General features: G+C 38.5%; 2 protein-coding genes across 4 annotated transcripts in view; both read left to right on the top strand.

The window, feature by feature from the left end:
• srl (sarcalumenin) overlaps positions 1-7,622 on the top strand; it is a 31,478-nt gene extending 23,856 nt beyond the window's left edge. For both annotated transcript variants that reach the window (XM_048181167.1, XM_048181158.1), the window contains 3 exons: positions 4,275-4,391; positions 4,487-4,720; positions 5,900-7,622. In XM_048181167.1, coding sequence (XP_048037124.1) covers positions 4,275-4,391; positions 4,487-4,720; positions 5,900-6,711 — 1,163 coding nt within the window. In that variant the 3' untranslated portion in view covers positions 6,712-7,622. The remainder of the gene's footprint in view (positions 1-4,274; positions 4,392-4,486; positions 4,721-5,899) is intronic.
• Positions 7,623-13,642: 6,020 nt separating this feature from the next.
• The window catches only part of LOC125262387 (adenylate cyclase type 9), a 74,991-nt gene continuing 68,731 nt past the window's right edge, over positions 13,643-19,902 (top strand). Inside the window, exons 1-2 of one of the 2 annotated variants that reach the window (XM_048181145.1) lie at positions 13,643-14,376; positions 15,454-17,291. In XM_048181145.1, coding sequence (XP_048037102.1) covers positions 15,479-17,291 — 1,813 coding nt within the window. In that variant the 5' untranslated portion in view covers positions 13,643-14,376; positions 15,454-15,478. Of the gene's footprint in view, positions 14,377-14,871; positions 17,292-19,902 lie in introns of both variants that reach the window. The other variant, XM_048181136.1, reaches the window with a different exon arrangement.

Genomic DNA, 19,902 nt, shown 5'->3' with positions numbered 1-19,902 from the left:
TGAGACAAAACAATGGCACTGACATATTTTAAAACATGTCAGTGCAAGTTGCTTTCAGTTAAAACAGCTCAAACATGCATTTTAGTCAAAGACTAGGTTACTATGGAAGCTTGTTTCCACCACTAAATAAATAAAGGTAATTGCGACTTTTTAATCTCACAATCTTTTTTTCCCTCAGAATTATAGTTATAAAGTCAGAATTATGAGTTATAAAGTCAGAATTGCATGATATAAAGTAAGAATTGTGTTATAAAGTCAGAATTGCATGATATAAAGTAAGAATTGAGTTATAAAGTCAGAATTGTGAGTTATAAAGTCAGAATTGCATGATATAAAGTAAGAATTGAGTTATAAAGTCAGAATTGTGTTATAAAATCAGAATTGCGTGATATAAGGGTGCAATTCTGACTTTTTCTCAGAATTGTCACGCAATTGTGAGTTTATAGAATTGCGAAATATAAACAATTGCATCTTATAAAGTCAGAATTGTGTGATATAAACTAGCAATTGCTTTTTATAAATTTGACTTTTTCCCCTCAGAATTCTGACTTTATGGTCTGGTTTCACAGACAGGGCTTAGATTAAGGCAGGATTAAGTCTAGTTCAATTAGGGAAATTAAGTTTTGCCTTAGTGTGCCTTAGAAAAAAACATTACTGGTGTGCATCTTGAGACAAATCAATGGCTCTGACATATTTTAAGATATGTCAGTGCAAGTTGCTTTCAGTTAAAACAGCTCAAACATCCATTTTAGTCTAGGACTAGCTTAAACTTTGTCTGTGAAACCGGGGGAATAACTCACAATTCTGACTTTACATCTCAAAATTAAGTTTATATCACGCAATTCTGACTTTATATCTCGCAATTTTGACTTTTTATCTCGCAATTCTGACTTTATAACTCACAATTCAGACTTTATAACTCACAATTCTGAGAAAAAAAGTCGCAATTACCTTTTATATATATATATATATATATATATATATATATATATATATATCATGCCAAAAACAAGCTTCCATGGGTTACAACTAATTTTACAAAAGATTTCTATTTCAAAAAAATTTTGCTCTTGTGAACTTCCTATTCAAAGAATGCCGAAAAAAAAAGGGTTGCACAAAAATATGAAGCAGCACAACTGTTTTTAACAAAGATAATAATCAGAAATGTTTCTTGAGCATCAAATCATCATATTCGAGTGATTTCTAAAGGATCATGTGAATCTGAAGACTGGAGTAATGATGCTGAAAATTCAGCTTTGATCACAGGAATAAATTACATTTTAAAATATATTACAATAGAGAACAGCTATTTTACATTGTAATAATATTTCACACTATTACTGTTATCTGTTATACTGTTATAAGAGACTTCTTTCAAAAACAGTAAAATAAAATCTTACTGACCCCAAAATATTTGAATAGTAGAGACAATGTCTAATCTGACACTATACTGAAAATGAGCCAGTGGGAAACCTGTTTAATGCTGTACTGTTGTGTATCTGGCTGTTAATAAATCAGCCAACAAAACAATGAAATTACATATACTAGAGGATGAAAATGCCACTAAACAGGTTGTGCAAATTAGACAAGACCTAAAGACAGTACCTTCTGAACAGTCTGTACTTCTGCACCTCATGATTTTATTTGCATCAGATTAAATATATATGTATCAGTGAATCAAAATTGACTTCAGTAAAGATCCTACAGTCTTAAAATTAAAAGATCTGAAAGGTTTTTGGCAGTGATGAAGCATTTTGGGTACCCCAATGAACCTTTCAGTGAACAGTTCTTAAAGAACCATCTTTTCTTAGTGTGAAGAACATTTAAACAATCTAAAGAACCCTTTTCCAGTGCAGTGGAAAGGCTTTATGGATGTATTCCGATAAAGAACCTTTCATTTTGAGAGCGTAGAGTCACATGCTGTGTCTGAAGGTTTGATGGTGGCTCTCAGGATCTGTTTAGTATGACTAGGCTCAAACCTACAGCTTCTGTGCTGCTAGCGGAGCTCCTTGACCTCTGCACTAACTGTAGTGTTAAGAGGCCTTGAGTGATTGTGTTTGCACTATTCTGGAGTACTTCATAGAAATGACATACTCTGCAATTAATTAAGCTGAAATTAGCTTTGCTTCCTAAAGAACTCTTATTCTGTCCTCACAAAAGAGTGAAACGGCCTTCATTCGGGCTCTTAAATGTGCATTCATTAGATATTTTCTTACAAAAAAAGATGAAAACAGATGAAAGTGATGGGGGAAAAAAGTTCCTGAGCATCACTTTCAACTCAGACTTCATTAATTTGATCATGCTTATTTATTTGTATGATTGTGGTTTATGGCAGTTTTTGCTGTTTGACTCATAATCCTGATAGTGACTTTTCATTTTATAGATCATAATTGAGGTTCATTGATTTTATTAAATACATATGTTCTTTATCATGTAAATGTGTAGTATTAATTAGCATTTCCATATTTAATGAGACCTGATTTGCATAATGCAAATGTTTTTTGTGTATTTTTCATCAAAAATGAAATTGCATTTACATACAAGTTTAAAATTACTTGATTAAGCAGCACAACTGTTTTCAACATTGATTATATTTTTTTCTTGAGCAGCAAATCATCATATTAGAATTATTTGTGAAGAATCATGTCACACTGAAGACTGGAGTAATGATGCTGAAAATTCAGCTTTGATCACAGGAATAAATTAAAACCTTAGACATTAGTCAGAGTAGACGGCATGTTTAATTTGATGCTAATGAAAATGAGCCAGTGAGGGAAAGAAGCACAATCTGTCTAATATGTTGTTGACTGAAGATGGAATGAGCAACTCTGTGATTCTGAATGAAAATCTTAGAAATTAAATTCATTATCTAGCAAGCTTTATAATAAGTAGGAAGGTTTTTGATTAAAGGTACAGGGTTCAGCAAACACATTCCTACATAAAGGTTTGGCACACATGCATTCACACAACAATTTAAAGACTTTTTTGGGGTCTGTAATGATTTTGATTCACTTGCACTGAACAATGCTGCATGGCGCATTCATGACTTAACGCTTGTGGTTTCTGCTGCACACAATGCACACTGACTTTTTCACGAATGTGCACCCACGTGTGATGGTAGTTTACTTTCTGGGTGTAAGGTCAAAGAGAAACATCCAAAAATGAAAAAAAAAAAAAAATGAAACCCAATTACCCAGCAACATGAATTAAGGTTCCAAGGTTCCAAAAGGGGGTTTTCAGAGTGATTTTTGTTTCCCCAAAGAACTTTTCAGTGAAAAGTCCTTTTAAAAATCTATTAAAAGATTAGTTCACTTAGGAACTAAAATTTCCTGATAATTTACCCACCCCCATGTCATGCAAGATATTTATGTCTTTCTTTCTTCAGTCGAAATGAAAAGAACCTAAAGTTTTTGAGGAAAACATTCCAGGATTTTTCTCCATATAGTGGACTTCACTGGGGTACAACGGGTTGAAGATCAAAATTGCATGACCCTACATGATCCCAGACAAGGAATAAGGGTCTTATCTAGCAAATGTATATACTTTTAAACCACAAATGCTCGTCTTGCAAAAACTAGCTCTGCGATGCACCACGCATGACATAATCACATTGGAAATGTCACGCATGACGTTGGCGGAAGGACCGATCCAGTCTCTACAAAGCGAACGTGCAAAGACTAAGTCAAATGAAGTTGGAGGAGAAAATGAGATGGAGTTTTTCACCCTATACGGCGGTACTTCCATCTACGTCACGCATTACCTCATTAAAAAGTGTATACTTTTTTTTTTTTTTAGAAAATAACTGATTGTTTCGCTAGATAAGACCCTTATTCCTAGTCTGGGATCATGTAGAGCCCTTTGAAGCTGCATTGAAACTGCAATTTGGACCTTCAACATGTTGTACCCCGGTGAAGTCCACTATATGGAGAAAAATCCTGGAATGTTTTCATCAAAAACCTTAATTTCCTTTCGACTGAAGAAAGACATAAACATGTTGGATGACATGGGGGTGAGTAAATTATCAGGAAATTTAAATTCTGAAGTGAACTAATCCTTTAAGAACCTTTTCTGCAATGGAAAGGTTCCATAGATGTTAAAGGTTCTTCATGGAATCATCAATGCCAATAAAGAACCTTTATTCTTAAGTGTGTATGCTTATTATGATTTCTTTTTGCTTTCATTCATGATAGAATTTGAATTGTGGTTCTTGCTTTTAGTCTCAGATTTTTTTTTTTATTCTAAACTCCATTGTTCTCCAACACTCTCTCAAACAGATGGAGAAATCACCTCCAAACCCATGGTGCTGTTCCTTGGACCCTGGAGTGTGGGCAAATCCTCCATGGTCAACTACCTGTTGGGTCTTCAGGACACCCCTTACCAGCTGTACACAGGTAAGCTACTGTCTGTGCTTCATGTCAAGTGGTTTTCGCCGATATACTATTACATTACAAATTTGCCTCATCAACATCATCTTGCATTGGTCCAGGTGCTGAGCCCACTACCTCAGAGTTTACCGTCATCATGCATGGCGAGAAGATCCGCACCGTGGAGGGCATCGTCATGGCTGCCGACAGCTCTCGCTCCTTCTCCCCACTGGAAAAGTTTGGCCAGAACTTTTTAGAGAAGCTGGTTGGCATCGAGATGCCCCACAAGCTCCTGGAGAGGGTCACTTTCGTGGACACACCTGGAATCATTGAGAACCGCAAGCAGCAGGAGAGAGGTACAAGTCTTCTCCAGCATCTCCTTTGATTCTTGTTATTTCAGGGTTCCTACAGGTCTTTAACTCAAATGTAAGGTCATAAAAATTGGAGCGCCATTTAATAGCCAGAGCCGTAGTTCACTGATAAGCCACGTTCATATCGCAGATGAATCGCCTTCGATAATGAACGCGATATTTGCGTGGCTTATCAGTGAACTACGGCTCTGTCTGTTAAATGGCGCTCCATTTGAAAGCAGGTGATGGCGATTTAGCGGTAATCAGGGAACCGGCTTTACTGACGAAATGCGCGTGAGAATCGCATGCGATATATCGCCCAGCCCTACTTACATATATTAAAGGGTTAGTTCACCCCAAAATAAAATCGCTGTCATTAATTAATCACCCTCATGTCGTTCCAAACCCGTAAGACTTCCGTTCATCTTCGGAACACAAATGAAGATCTTTTTGATGAAATCTGAGAGCTTTCTGTCCCTCCATTGACAGTCTACACAACCATTTTGAGGCTTCAAAAAGTTCATAAAGAGATCATAAAACTAATCCATATGAATCGAGCAGTTTAGTCCAGTTAAGCAGAAGCTCAACTGAACCTGCTTGAACTTTGAGAACAAACCTTCCAGAAGCTCAAATGTGCTGCGCAACACGAGAATGAACCTCATTGGTTCTTGCACGTCAAGAAAACATGCTTGAGCTTTTGTTTACCACAACTGACGTGTGTGTTGATGAATGTTTATATGTGAATAAAAGCCTAAATTCTGTTCATCGTATAAAGCGATCAAGTCTCTTCCGAAAATTTGGACTAAACCGCTAAGTTCATATGGATTAGTTTTCCGATCTCTTTATGAATTTTTTGTAGCATCAAAGTGGTAGTTATGTAGCTGTCAATGGGGGGGGGGGGGAGACAGAAAGCTCTCAAATTTCATTAAAAAGACCTTCATTTGTGTTCTGAAGATGAACAAAAGTCTTATAGGTGTGGAACGACATGAGAGAGTGTAATTAATGACAGAATTTTAATTTTGGGTGAACTAACCCTTTAAGTCCTCAATGAATGTTTTTGTTATTTGTGCAAATCTTAAAAACCTGTACAAATTTTGATTTTAAAAACCCTAAAGATACCCTATATTTAGCATTTTAATCTATGAATCAAAATCAATTTTTCAATATTTCTTCTCTCACTTCAAGGTTACCCATTCAATGACGTGTGCCAGTGGTTTATTGATCGCGCGGACCTCATTTTTGTGGTTTTCGATCCCACCAAGCTGGACGTCGGTCTCGAATTGGAGATGCTCTTCCGGCAGCTGAAAGGTCGGGAGTCCCAGATCCGTATTATTCTCAATAAGGCTGACAGCTTGGCGACTCAGGACCTCATGCGTGTCTACGGTGCTCTGTTCTGGAGTCTGGCGCCCCTCATTAACGTAACCGAACCTCCGCGTGTCTACGTCAGCTCTTTCTGGCCCTACGACTACGCACCGGACACCAGCCGTGAGCTCTTCAAACGTGAGGAAATATCCTTGCTGGAAGACCTGAACCAGGTGATCGAGAACCGTCTGGAGAACAAAATCGCCTTCATCCGCCAGCACGGCATCCGCGTTCGCATTCACGCCCTCCTGGTGGACCGCTATGTGCAGACCTTCAAGGAAAAGATGAGCTTTTTCAGTGACCCCGAGCTGGTCTTCAAGGAGATCGTGGAGGATCCTGACAAGTTCTACATTTTCAAGTCCATCCTGGCCAAAACCAATGTCAGCAAGTTCGACCTGCCAAACCGAGATGCTTACCGCGACTTCTTTGGGATCAACCCGGTGAGCAGCTTCAAGCAGCTGTCCGCCCAGTGCTCCTACATTGGTGGTTGCCTGCTGGAGAAGATCGAGCGTGCCATCACCCAGGAACTGCCTACCCTGCTCGGCAGCATCAACTCCGGCAAGAACCCGACCCTGTCCTCCTGTGAGGCCACCGGTTGCGGGGAAAAGCCCAAGAACCGCTACCGGCGAAACTGAGAGAAGAAAACCAGGTGGGAGGGAGACCGAGGAGGAGGAAGAGAGAAAGAAAGGAGGGACGTGGAGCAAACAAACTGTGGAGGAGCAGTGGAGCTAATCCTGTTCCTGCCACGGGTCCGTTTTGAGTCAATGGAGACGGATCTCACAGGACTTTTTTTTGCGTGAAGAGGTTGTGTGTGGGGGCGTTTGAGGGCAGGGGACTCTGGGAATTGGGTGGAGGGAGGTTCTTGTGAAGTCTTGAGGCGGAGTTTCTTGTGAATGCGAGGAGAGTGCGCCAAAATAACTCTCCTCTCTTTCCGCACTACTTTTATAAACTGTCTGCAGTTTTGGAGGGAAAATGTGTACTCATGGAAAAAAGCAAATGGCTGACACACTTAAAAAATGTAAAAAATAGCAAAAATAAAATAACCTGAGACTGAAAATGGGTATCAGCTGCTTGAATGTGAACCACAAAGCAAGAGTGATGAAACAAGAAAATTGTCATTCTGATTATTTTAGTCAGTTCCCTGGTCATGCATTTTTTCACTGTCTTTTGGGTTGATTTGCTCACCTTTTATAGGTTAGTGACTATGGATGATTGTTTCTCTCTCCTGAGATATTGATAAGCTACTAGCATTTTTACATTGCATGTAATGATACAGAGGGGTTTGGTTTCTCTCACATTTCCACTTATCCACTTTGTATACCACAATAAAAACCAATCTATTTAAAATTCCACAACTAATAGCCAGGTCTTATGTAACGGTTGGGGTTTTGTGTGGAAACATTCACATTGATCTAGATATCTAGATAGACATTACCTCAGAAAGCTGCATTTTTATAAGCTTTAAGCTTTTTTTTGAATGATGTATGGCAGTCAACAGTGCAGTTCTGTGGGAGAGACAAAACTGCAATAAAGTGTTATTAACCAAGCAGTCTGTTTTTTGGGAGTTGGGTTGTAATGGTTAATAGACACGGATCTCTCAAAGACATGGGACTAGCCCTGTTAAATATCAAGGTCACTTTTTCCACCTCCAAAAATAGATACGAGATGAACCCTGGTGTCACTACTCTGTCAGGGACTTAACCAAAGGTAAGTGCTGAAAGATGCTCAAGTTGGCTGTATCTTGTTTTCTGAGACAGGTGGCAGATCATAGGAGGTATATCATAATAGTGTAGCGATTTATGGAGCAATGCCCACACATAAGTCACTTTTAAAGCTGTTGGTCAACGCGGCGAATTCGAGTGACCGATTTGACTTTTCCGCCCTCACGCAAAACTTCCCGCTTCCAATTTAAATGACTGTAATTCGTCCGCAAAATTTTGCAAAACAACGTACATCAAGTGTTAATCTACAGCTCGCAACATTTCCTGCACCGTTTGTGAAACACTTACCTCAGCAAATGCATAGTGATGCCCTGCACCAACCACCATAACATCATAACTTTTTCATGGGCATACGCCCCTTCACATGTTCTTTAGATTATGTAATCTTGCTATGCTCTCAAATATCTAGACACTACTGAAGGAAAGTCTTTTCAACACTTCTGATTAGCCGTGAGTGAGTGTCCATATTATGTGTTGAAGTTACAGTAGTCGTCCACTAGAGTGAGCACAGAATGTGAAGAGGTATTGCATCACATTAACGTGAGAACGAAAGCAAAAAACAACAGAAATGGCACTCCCATGTAATGAGGTGAAGATTATTGTGCAAACACTTATTAGCAACATAAAGTGAATAAAATGTTAAAAAGAGTTCAAACATTATGTTTATGGCAGTTTATGTTCACATAAACACAACAGCTGAAAATGAACAAGCTGAGAAGATTGACATTTTGATTAAAACTTCAACCATGATGCGGTGGAGAGATTCTATATAATTATGTATCTAAACTAACCCTGTTTATAACATTTCTGGTATTTTTTCCCCACCAAATTTGATAAGCATTTTGGCCAAGTGGCAATGTTTGGCTAGTTAGCATAGTCTCTAGTTAGCCCCTGCAGCAAGATGCCATTAACTATAATGTTAACAAGCTTTCTCCATTATAGACCTCATTAGTTTGTGAAGGTCAGGAAATTTATATTGTTAAATATATTGTTCCAAATAGCGATTTAGACATTGTTTTACAGTGTTGTTATGCAGCCTTTCTAGAATAAATTACTGATAAATGAACACATTCATTTAATGGTTAATGTTAAAGGATTAGTTCACTTCAGAATTAAAATAATTTAATTAATAATTTGTCATCCAAGATTTATGTCTGTCTTTTGTAATTTGTATTTGATAGGGTTGATGAAAATGGCTTTGTGTTTTGTATCAAAATACTTTAGTGTTTTGTATGTTAGTTTTAAAATAATGTAAAATACTTTTATGATGACATCATAAAAATGTGGCCTCTGGTGCTTACTCAATAATTTGCCAAGACTTGTTGAGTTCAGAACAGATGTTAAGTTTTGGTGTTCATTTTAGCAGCCTAGGCTAAATAGTTTACCAATTTACATGTGAAAAATGTTCTTGAAAACTATTATACTGAGCAGCAGCCCCCTATATTTATGATTAACAATCAAATGATTAATTAGTTAGAAACTAGTTGCTATGAATACAGGTGCCATCAGCTGTCTTCTTATGAATGACTTGTTTGTCATTGAGTCAGTGTTGCTGATGCAAAGTAGGCCCTTTGTTACCAAAAACCAAGTAACTAAATTATGATACAATTATGTAGTCATTCGCAAACTGTTAAACATTAAACTATTGGTTACGTTAAAACTAACCTTCATTTGGGAGATCACAGGGATATGTGAATATGTGATCTGTTAAAGCCACAATATGTAAATTTTCACCACTAGAGGTCGCTTATTCAGTCACTTATCCTTGATTTTGTGGAATCATGGGATGTGTTGTTTTCACGTCTACAGCCAGTGGAAAAGAATCGGGACAGGACTCGGTCAGAAGTCATGTTTATGGATGAGATTATTAACATTTATGTAGTATGAAGCAGAGTAGGGCGAGTGTTGTTGGAGCTGAACGAGGCCACTGGAGCGATTGCTAATAAGAGACGAGCGCTACACGAGCAGTGGAACTTTTATTATACCACATTCGTCGCTTCCGCTTTTTCAGTCAAGGGTATGTGGGGTAAAGCAGCGCTGTTTTATCATATTAGATGCATTTTTGTGTTGAAAGTTGTTATAAAGCTACTCTGTGTTCACTTGGCAGCTGCTATGAGACACTAGTTGCACACTGCAGTAAGGTAGATCAATATTAGTCATGGTAAAACATGGTCCTGGTTAAAATAGCTTATTTCTCTGGATTTAAACATTCTTGGAAACATTTGGGATAATATAAGTACACAGGTCAACAAAATATATAACATTGTTCTAGTGGTTTTTGGATATTTTAATCTAAAGATCCTACATATTGCTCCCTTGTAAAAGTATTTTTTTAGTATTTTTAAAATACAAAAATACAGTAGTTTATTTTGATACATGGTGTGGTTGCTGTATTTTGTAGTTTGTTTTGATACACTTAAAATTAAGGTATTTGATATTTTATTTTAAAATATTTTTTGTATTTCTGCCCAACCTTAACCTTTCCAACATGATTACGTAATGTGTGGTGCATCGTAGAGCAGTGCAAGACAAGTATTTATGGTTAAAAAGTATATAATTTTTTTTTTTTTTTTTAGAAAATGACCGATCGTTTCACTAGATAAGACACTTATTCCTAGTCTGGGATCGTGTAGAGCCCTTTGAAACTGCACTGAAACTGCAGTTTGGACCTTCAACCCTTTGGTAACTGTAGTCCACTATAAAAATCCTGGAATGTTTTCCTCAAAAACCTTAATTTCTTTTCAACTAAAGCAAGAAAGAAAGACATGAACGTCTTAGATGACATAGGGGTGAGTAAATTATCAGGAAATTTTAATTCTGAAGTGAACTAATCCTTTAATGAAGGTTACTAATATGGCACTAATAACAAAAACAACATCTTTAGATGTCTATATCTGTAGCTCAAACAGTAGAGAATGGTGCTAGCAAGGTCATGGGAATGCCATGTAAATCACTTTGGATTAAAGCATCTACCAAATGCATAAATGAAGATTTGAAAATGAAGTAGTTTTTCACAATCCTGCATCATTCCTGTAGCTCAAACAGTAGCACATGGTAGTAGCCAAGGTCATGGATTTGATTCCCAGGGAATGCGAAGGATGATCTTGAATGCGCTGTAAAATGCTTTGGAAAAAAGCGTCTACCAAATGAATAAAAATAATCCACTGCAACTCACTTTCAGCTTCATTTTGATATGAAACACACACTTTACAGCACCACATCAATTCCTGATGGATAATATCAAGTGCCATCCTGCATGAATATTCTGTTTCACTCTGAAATATGTCACATTTCTGAAATAAATTGGGTTGATGATGCCTTTCATGTTGATTTTAATGAACCGATTTTGACCAAGAACATTTTCTCATTGTATTCCTGTATCTATGTTATTCTGTTTAATGCATTAAATAGAGAGACATACTGTAACAGATCATTTTGCAGCACTGTTCGAGAAACAAATGTGCAATATGGCCATTGCATTCAATAACAGAATGAAGCCAGCGTCCCATCGCCAAACGTTATTAATCTTAATGAGTTGATAATGGGGTCTGCGCGCCTGTGTGAGGACACAGTCCAGTGATCACATATTTCAAAACAGACAGTGCTATATTCCCCCCAGAGCAAGGGAAGCCCCCACAACATTAGGACCGCCTCTGAAAGCGTGTGAAGTCACACTCACACATACACACATTTCAGATCACAGACTGAAGTTTGCCTTGCACTCAGATGTGATTGGAGAACAGGTCTGGAAGCTGCATTGCAGCAGCTCGGGGTTGGTCGTGACTCCAACTCAAAGGGAGGTGTGCAAGTGCACTGTAACGGGGGACTGTGTAATATGTTCAAAGGGAATGATGTTTCTCAAGATTTCAATCATTGTGAATGATTCTCAGTAACTGAAAGATAGAAACAGACATTTTATTGGGGGAATCTCACATTTCTCACATTTGGGTGACATTTCTCCCCATAATCAAAATAAAACAAATGATATTTTGGTAAATTAATTCTATTTTAAAAAACATTTTTTGTTTTGCACAGTGATATTAATTTTTTATTTTTTTTTTCCCCAATGGTGACAGTCGTTTCTGCAATGCAGTAATTTTTATTGTATTTTTTATTAAAATTAGTAAAATTGTGAAGTATATATATATATATATATATATATATATATATATATATATATATGGGTCAATGACAGGTCAGTTTTTTTGTCCAAAGGCCTTAATGATAATAAAAAACAAAGATATGACATTCAAAGTATGTAAGGTAGTACAACTAGATCTCTTTTATTGAATCCAAAAGGTTTTAATTATATTTTGCTACATATAAAGGTATTTTAAAGATTTTGAAGTGTCAAAAGTCATTCGGTTTAACCGTCCAAAAGCCAATACATTTCATTTGAGATTAAAATATCTTAAAATGTGTTTTTTTTTTTTATTCTGGCATGATTTTATATCATCATATATCAATATAGTGCACAATTTTGTGTAGAAATTGTTGCTTTGTTATAAGAAAGAATGTCTGGAAAAATGAATTTCATTGATGTAATTCGGAGTAACCAATATAAAGGGACCATTTTAGACCAAGTCATGCGGTCAATATCATGTGACAGGATGTGACATCATTCAGACACCTGCAAAGTACCACATGGTCATGAAGCAAAGTAACTAACTCTCTTTTAACTATTTGAAAAATTCATGTTTTCACTTGTACATACACATGTCCCAAAACATCAGGTCATTCGGTGCAACCGCTATAAAAACATGAAAAATGTTGTAATATTTTAAAAACTTGTATTAAATATAAAATGTTTGATTGTCCTTTTGCTAGCTAGCTAGATATCAGCCTGTTAGCATTGTTTGAAAATATCGTCATTCGGTATAACCAAAAGTGTCATTCGGTTAAACCGAAATTTTGGTTAAACCGAATGACTTTTATAGTGACAAATTTTGTCCATCTTGTAAAAAATGACAAAAACAGTGTTAATTGATTATAAAAACCACATAATCTCATTGGTAACACTTAATAAAACTTCAAAATTAATTATATCTCTATGTTTTTTTTTACACTTTTAAAAACTTTATTCATCAATGACCCATATATATATATATATATATATATATATATATATATACACACCACAATTTAATGATGGTTCTAAATTATGATCCTTCATTTTCTTCTAGGAAAATATTTAATTTTTTTCCTGTTGATTTTGGGATGAAATATAACAACCTGGACATGTTCTTGAGAGGTTTGTGTGGATTGGACATCTTAAGAATTCCATGACACTCTACTTTTCCAAGTACTTTTCCAAGTTTTTTTTTTTTTTTTTTCCCAGAGTATAATTTACACTACTAAGAAGGATCAGTGTACTTCTGTAAGAAACCTGCACAACCCTCGAGCTCAGGCCCGGTCTAGGGACACACACAGCTGCGGTTCTCCAGGGAATTCCTTTGAAACAGTCTTCCGAAGGTTTTTAAGCATCTTAGCCTCACGCTGACTTCCAAAACAACATAATCACTTTGATACAGCCACAGTTACTGCTGCGTGTTGTGAGCACAACACGGATACCAAGCAAAGAGACTCTATTAATTAAAACATGCGGATTAAAGACTTATGGTTTATTTTTGGGAATAATTTCATAAACTGGGATCAACATTTAATTACAAAATTGGTGGATTTGGTGAGTATTACAGAAAACATTCTGGAAAATGTTTAGTAAACCCTTCGGCCCCAAACAGAGCTGACCTGAAAAGGTCAATATCTATCTATCTATCTATCTATCTATCTATCTATCTATCTATCTATCTATCTATCTATCTATCTATCTATCTATCTCTCTATCTCTCTCTCTCTCTCTCTCTCTCTGTCTGTCTATCAAATAAACAAGGAAAAGCAACAAACACAGACATATGAGACAGACAATTTGTTTATACATAGAGGTGTCAACGCTAAATTGGTCTGGATGATTTCATATTGCTCTCAATATGACAGCTGTGTCTCCCCCTGCATTACACGTCACATTGATTGGAACCCCCACCCTTTCTTTTGACAGCTCTCGGTGACGCGCGTCAGCGTTGGGGACGCGCTCGGACGCGAACACTGCGGTTTGAGAACAGCCCACCTCCAAGTGAATGCGTGCTCGCCACCCTTCTGTTGTTCTCTGTCCGGAGCGTGCACGCACACGCACGCGTTTTTATCCCCACCTCTAAATGTATTTCCAGCGTCTGGTGGACTTGTACAGACACCGCGTCGGATTGCGAATACAGATGGAGATCTCACTGATGTCTGATGGCCACTGGCGCACCCGAGCCGCGCGAGAGCACACAAGTCAACTATTATGATACGCGCGAGACACGGGCATGTGTCAAGAGTGCCAAGCTGTGCCCTGATGGGGAAAATAGAGTAACCGGCTGAGAAAGAGATTTGTTTGGATATCACAGGAAAAGCTGCCCGTGGAAATGAGTCCTGAAGAGAAACCAAAGAGGCACTTTACCACTGTGAGTCTATGGAGAGAGAAGTGCAGACTTTCAGCCTCTGTAAAAGAAAAGGAAACTTAACTGAATTCTGACCAACAAGGTGAATTCATTCTTCATTTGAAGCACTGAAGTTTTACATGTGTTGATATAAATGGCTTAAACTGATTTCAAGCAGCCTAACCTGAATTAAGATCAAATTGTTTTGAGTCTGTGGGAATATACTGGACATATAGTCATTTATGCATCTTGAATGATGTGGCGTTAATCCATATGCGCAATCTTCACGATTTTTAATCCCTTTACGCACATTTAATTCGGAAAGAAGCGTCCGCAAGATCCGGAGTGGGAACTCAGGAAAGGTCGGTGCTACAGGCAAGAGAATATTAACTCGTCAGGCCGTTTTAAAGAAAAGACTATATTTTTTATGTTTTTGACAACAGTAACGCTGTTGTGCCCTTTATGTGTCGCGGAGTCTCCAATGAACACGTATTCTGAATCTACAGCACAAAAGAGGAAGGAAGATGTATCTTTAGGAAACCAGATTATTTTTCTTGTGAAGTAAATAATGTTGAAACACATCATGTTTTTTTTTTAGTTTGGACACTCCTGGGCTGACCTGAGATACTCCTCTCATTCTGGAAGTTGGACTTTTTAATGTTTTTTTTTTTTTTTACTTTTTTATGCGTGGACTGCGATGGATATGAGCTTACTTAAAGCATGCACTCTGACAGCCCTTTAAATGGTAATGTAGATACCATAGAGTTTTTTTCCCCATGAAACCAACGTAATGGCTCATTTATAGTGAAAATTGTGCATTTATCCTCAGAATGGAGTTCCCTAAAGAGTCAAAGCAAACAGTGCTTGACTTGAGCCTTCATTTTTGTGGTTTTATTATGTAACTTTAATTAATCAGTGAAAAAACATTTTGATTCACTTGTAGTAAGTTGAAAGATTCCATGCCTTTTGGATAAACCTTTCTAAACCCATGTGCGTCAAGAAGGACAGAAAACAAGAGGAATGCGCTATTGACGTCATGAGGTGAAATAACCGAACTTAAAATCCTGGAACTGACTAGATGCATGAGTAAACCTTTTGCCATCTAGACGTCAGAGTTGTTTGACTCGAATTACATTTGATTCTTTTTCCATCCGAGCACCTTTTTTTGCATTTATTCCAGACTCGACTCTGATCTGAACAGTATCATGGCTTCTCCTCAACATCAACATCTGCTGTTTCACAACAGCGAAGCAAGCTGTGACTCCACCGGCGATGGTGCTGTGTCAGTGCGTATCAGCGGCACCAAACCTCACAAACAGCAGCGTGGGAGTCTGGGCGCCAGCGCCATGTGCAGTATCATTGGGGGCTCCAAACATTGCAAGTACAGTATCTCCTCCAGCTGTAGCTCGGGCGAATCTGCCATCCGGAAACCGGCGATCAAAGGCCTCAGGACTCAGAGGAAGATGCCGCAGCTGTTCGAGAGGTCGGCCGGACACTTCTGGAACCCCAAGTTTGACTCGAACATTCTGGAGGAAGCCTGCCGCGAGCGCTGCTTCCCTCAGACGCAGAGACGTTTCCGCTGTGTGTTGTTTTACATGGCGGCCGCCAGCCTCCTCTGGGGGTTGTTCTTCATCGCTAACGCTAATCGATGTGAACAGACTGCCTTCTTATTGCCCACGGCCTCCTTCCTACTCCTCTGTTCTGTCCTGTTCGTCTTCACGTTCACCCGGTTCTACACCCACTGCTACAATCAAGCCTCACTGTTGCTCATTGTGGTGACATTTGCCCTCACTCTTGCACCTCAGATCCAAACATCAGGCTTTAGTGACTTTAATGTGCCTCCTTTGAAGGATGAAGATGATGTAGGCGACTTTAGTGGCGCTGAGGATAAAAATCTGACATTTGAAGCCGCCCGCAGTGGAGGTCCAGTAGCCCCTTGTTTGTCCCCAGTTGGCACCTTCTCTCTAGGCATGGAGGTGCTTTCGTTGCTCTACAGTTTCCTCCATGTCCGTCTTTACGCGTCACTACTGCTTGGCCTGCTCTACTCAGTGCTTTTTGAGACGCTTGGATGGATGCACTTGATTCAAGCCAATGGATGGAGCAATTCCACTGAGGAACATTTGGAAACGCTCTACTGGCTGATCCCTGGAAGAGCCATTTTGCATGTCTGCGCCCACATCATTGGTATTCACCTTTTCATTATGTCTGAAGTGCGTTCCCGCAGCACGTTCCTCAAGGTCGGCCAAGCCATCATGCACGGGAAAGATTTGGAGGTCGAAAAGGCCCTGAAGGAGAGGATGATTCACTCGGTGATGCCTCGTAGGGTGGCGGATGAGCTTATGAAGCAAGGCGATGACGACAATGACAATTCGGTTAAGCGCTACTCGACGGGAGCGGCCATTGCCGGTGCCTCCAGCCCTAAGAGCACCAAGCGCAAGAAGACATCGATTCCTCGGGGTCAGATCATCTTCCGGCCTTTCAACATGAAACGCATGGAGCCGGTCAGCATCCTGTTTGCCGACATTGTGGGATTCACCAAGATGAGTGCCAACAAGTCGGCGCATGCCCTGGTGGGACTCCTCAACGACTTATTTGGACGTTTCGATCGCCTGTGCGAGCTCACGTGCTGCGAGAAGATCAGCACTCTGGGAGACTGTTACTATTGTGTGGCTGGTTGTCCCGAGCCACGAGAGGACCATGCCTACTGCTGCGTGGAGATGGGGCTTGGGATGATCCAGGCCATTGAGCAGTTCTGTCAAGAAAAAAAGGAAATGGTCAACATGCGTGTTGGCGTCCACACGGGCACCGTGCTTTGCGGGATCCTCGGCATGAAGCGCTTTAAATTCGATGTCTGGTCCAATGATGTCAACTTGGCCAATCTCATGGAGCAGTTGGGTGTCGCCGGGAAGGTTCACCTTTCGGAGGCCACAGACAAGTTCTTGGATGACCGGTACTTGCGAGAAGACGGCCGAGTCACAGAAAGGATCGGACCAAGTGTGGTTGCAGATCAGCTTAAAGGTAAGATATGCATTTCAGTTGTTTGAATGACTAACACGATGTACATGAGCATGTAAAGATGTTGCCTTTTTTAGCACTGTGCTTAGTCTTTGTTGCGAAACCGTGCCTCGGAGGACTGAGCGTGACACGATTGGCTCTTGGCTCAACTTTCTAAGCTGCATTGAAACTTTTTTCAGTCTGCGTATTGTCAGTATCCTCAGGGTCTACTTGTCAAAGTGTTTTGTTGAATCTTTGCCTCCGTTTTCTGTGACATATTCAGTTATTGCAGCAGGACTTTTAGACAGTCTGTCTAGCCTTTTCCGCAGCCTTCAGGAAGGGATTCTTTTTGGTTATTTGTGCATGTCATTTTTTCTTGGAAAAGGCCTGTCGTTGATGGTGTTTTCTGTTCAGTGGTCAACAGAGCAAAATTTGCATTTGCAAATGGCAAATTAGCAACATTTTCTGCTGTGTAGTTGTGTTAGCATGCAGTGCAGACTTGAAATATAGTCTTGCAATGCAATTTTGGCATACATTTGTTAGTATTTTTGCATTATGTATTCATGGATTTCTTCAAGTATTTTTCATTTTTAACCCTGTAATTAAAATTCTGTCACCATTCACTAACACTCTTATTGTTGCAAACCTGTATGACTTTCTTTCTTCTGCAAAACACAAAAAAGAGATATATATTTTAAAATATTTGTTTGTTTTTTTGTTTTGTATTTTGGACCCTACTGACTTTTGAAATATATATATTTTGGTGATCCACATAATAATAATCATACAGATTTGAAACAACATTAGGGTGAGTAAATGCAGTGCTATATTAGTTATATTAGGTTTAATTCAAGTTTTAGTAATTTTGTTATGCTTTTGTCATTATTATTATATTGAAATATTTCTATTTGCCTTTAGTTTTTTATTTCAGCTTTATTTCAATGAACAAAAAAACACTTTTAATAGTTTAGTTAACGATAAAATGATGACAGATTTGTTTCATTTTTGGTTGAACTTCCCCTTTAATGCCTCATCATCCACCAGGAAGAGACTCATGATGAAGGTTTTAAGAATCATTGTCTTGCAAAAGATCTGTAAAAAGATCTGTATCCTGATTTAATGAGCTTTCTGATGAGCAATCAACAAAGAAAAATTAGCATCTGCAAATTAGCAACCTTTTTTCTGCAAGCTAATAAGGTTAGCATGTACATCTGTTTCAGTTGCTCAATTCTCTTCTTTTACTTAATGGCTGGCAACCTCTCTTATATCAAGTATTGGATTCCTACGAGGTCCAAAGCATTGACTTTTTTGTAAATGTGGCCAAAGGCTATCATTTTTACATTATTAACTTATGCAAATGGCTCCTTCTTTTTGTTAATTGTATTTGAGCTCAAGCAAAAGCCAATAATTGGACACTGAGTGATATATTTTCCTAGCCTACAGTATATGAATGTCCCAGCATGTTATTAATCCTTTCAGGGCATAATTATGGTTACTTAATAGATCCTCTTCATTTAATGAGGAATGCCAGACTATAATTAATATAGAAAATGGAATTCACATTTTGACAGTATTGATAACAGGTTTCTAACATCGTGTGGCTAAACATTAAGATTAGCAAAGTGGCTCTTGTCCTTTACTCCGCAGATTGGCTTAAAGTCTTCACATATTCATTTTTTTTAGTCATTGTCCTTCACATCTGTGACGTTGACCAATAGGAGCACAGATGCTCTTCTGTACACAGCTTTCAAACATGGTGAAACAAAAGAGAGACAATAGTATTTGTGCTGCTAGGTGAAATTTTTCAATATTGGCAAGGTTTTGTGAAACTTTGGCAACAGCACTCCTGCCTTTATGATGTTTTCTCGAGGGACTACCATGACAGAGTGAAAAAAGATAAATTCTTGTGAACAATAGCGGCGGCGCTTAAGCAACCATGTGACTACTGGAATTAGCATTATGCTAGTACATCGTTTGTTTATGCTCTTGTTTCAGGAAGTCAGTCGCTAGTTCTCAATGACATCATGCACATTGCTAAAGAGGGCAAGCGATGTTTGGTCGGGAAGCAACGTGTAGTCTGACATGTTTCTTGTCCATGACACTAGAAGAATTAAGGAGTCAAAATCGCATAATATGACACAGTGACTATCATAAAGGACAAAAAATATTGTTTAGCCTGAACTAGGGTTGTCAAAAGTACCGACTTTGGTACCAAGTCAATACTGAAATTTTAAAAATGTGACGAAACCAACAGTATTTTGATTGGCCATTGTGTTCACACGCTCAACAGATATGTCTGTGATTGGCTTCAATGATCAACGCTTCAGAAACATGTTGTAAATAGACATCTTTGACGCTCTTCACCGAGCACTTACACAGATACACAGGGGAGCGTTTGAAAACAGCCGTCTATCAGCGGATATGTTTGGGATCTGCTGATAGATGGCTGTTTTCAAACAGTCCCATGTTTTTGATGCGTTGATCATTGTAGCCAATCACAGACATATCTGTTGAGTATGTGAACATGATGGCCAATTAGAGGTGTTTAAAGGATTTGTTCACTTTAAAATGAAAATTAGCCCAAGCTTTATTCACCCTCAAGCCATCCTAGGTGTATTTGACTTTCTTCTTTTGG

The sequence above is a fragment of the Megalobrama amblycephala genome, linkage group LG1, assembly GCF_018812025.1.
Source record: "Megalobrama amblycephala isolate DHTTF-2021 linkage group LG1, ASM1881202v1, whole genome shotgun sequence".
NCBI classification, from domain to species: domain Eukaryota; kingdom Metazoa; phylum Chordata; class Actinopteri; order Cypriniformes; family Xenocyprididae; genus Megalobrama; species Megalobrama amblycephala.
The sequence above is the reverse complement of the archived record's forward strand: the minus strand, read 5'-3'. Positions and strand labels throughout refer to the sequence as shown.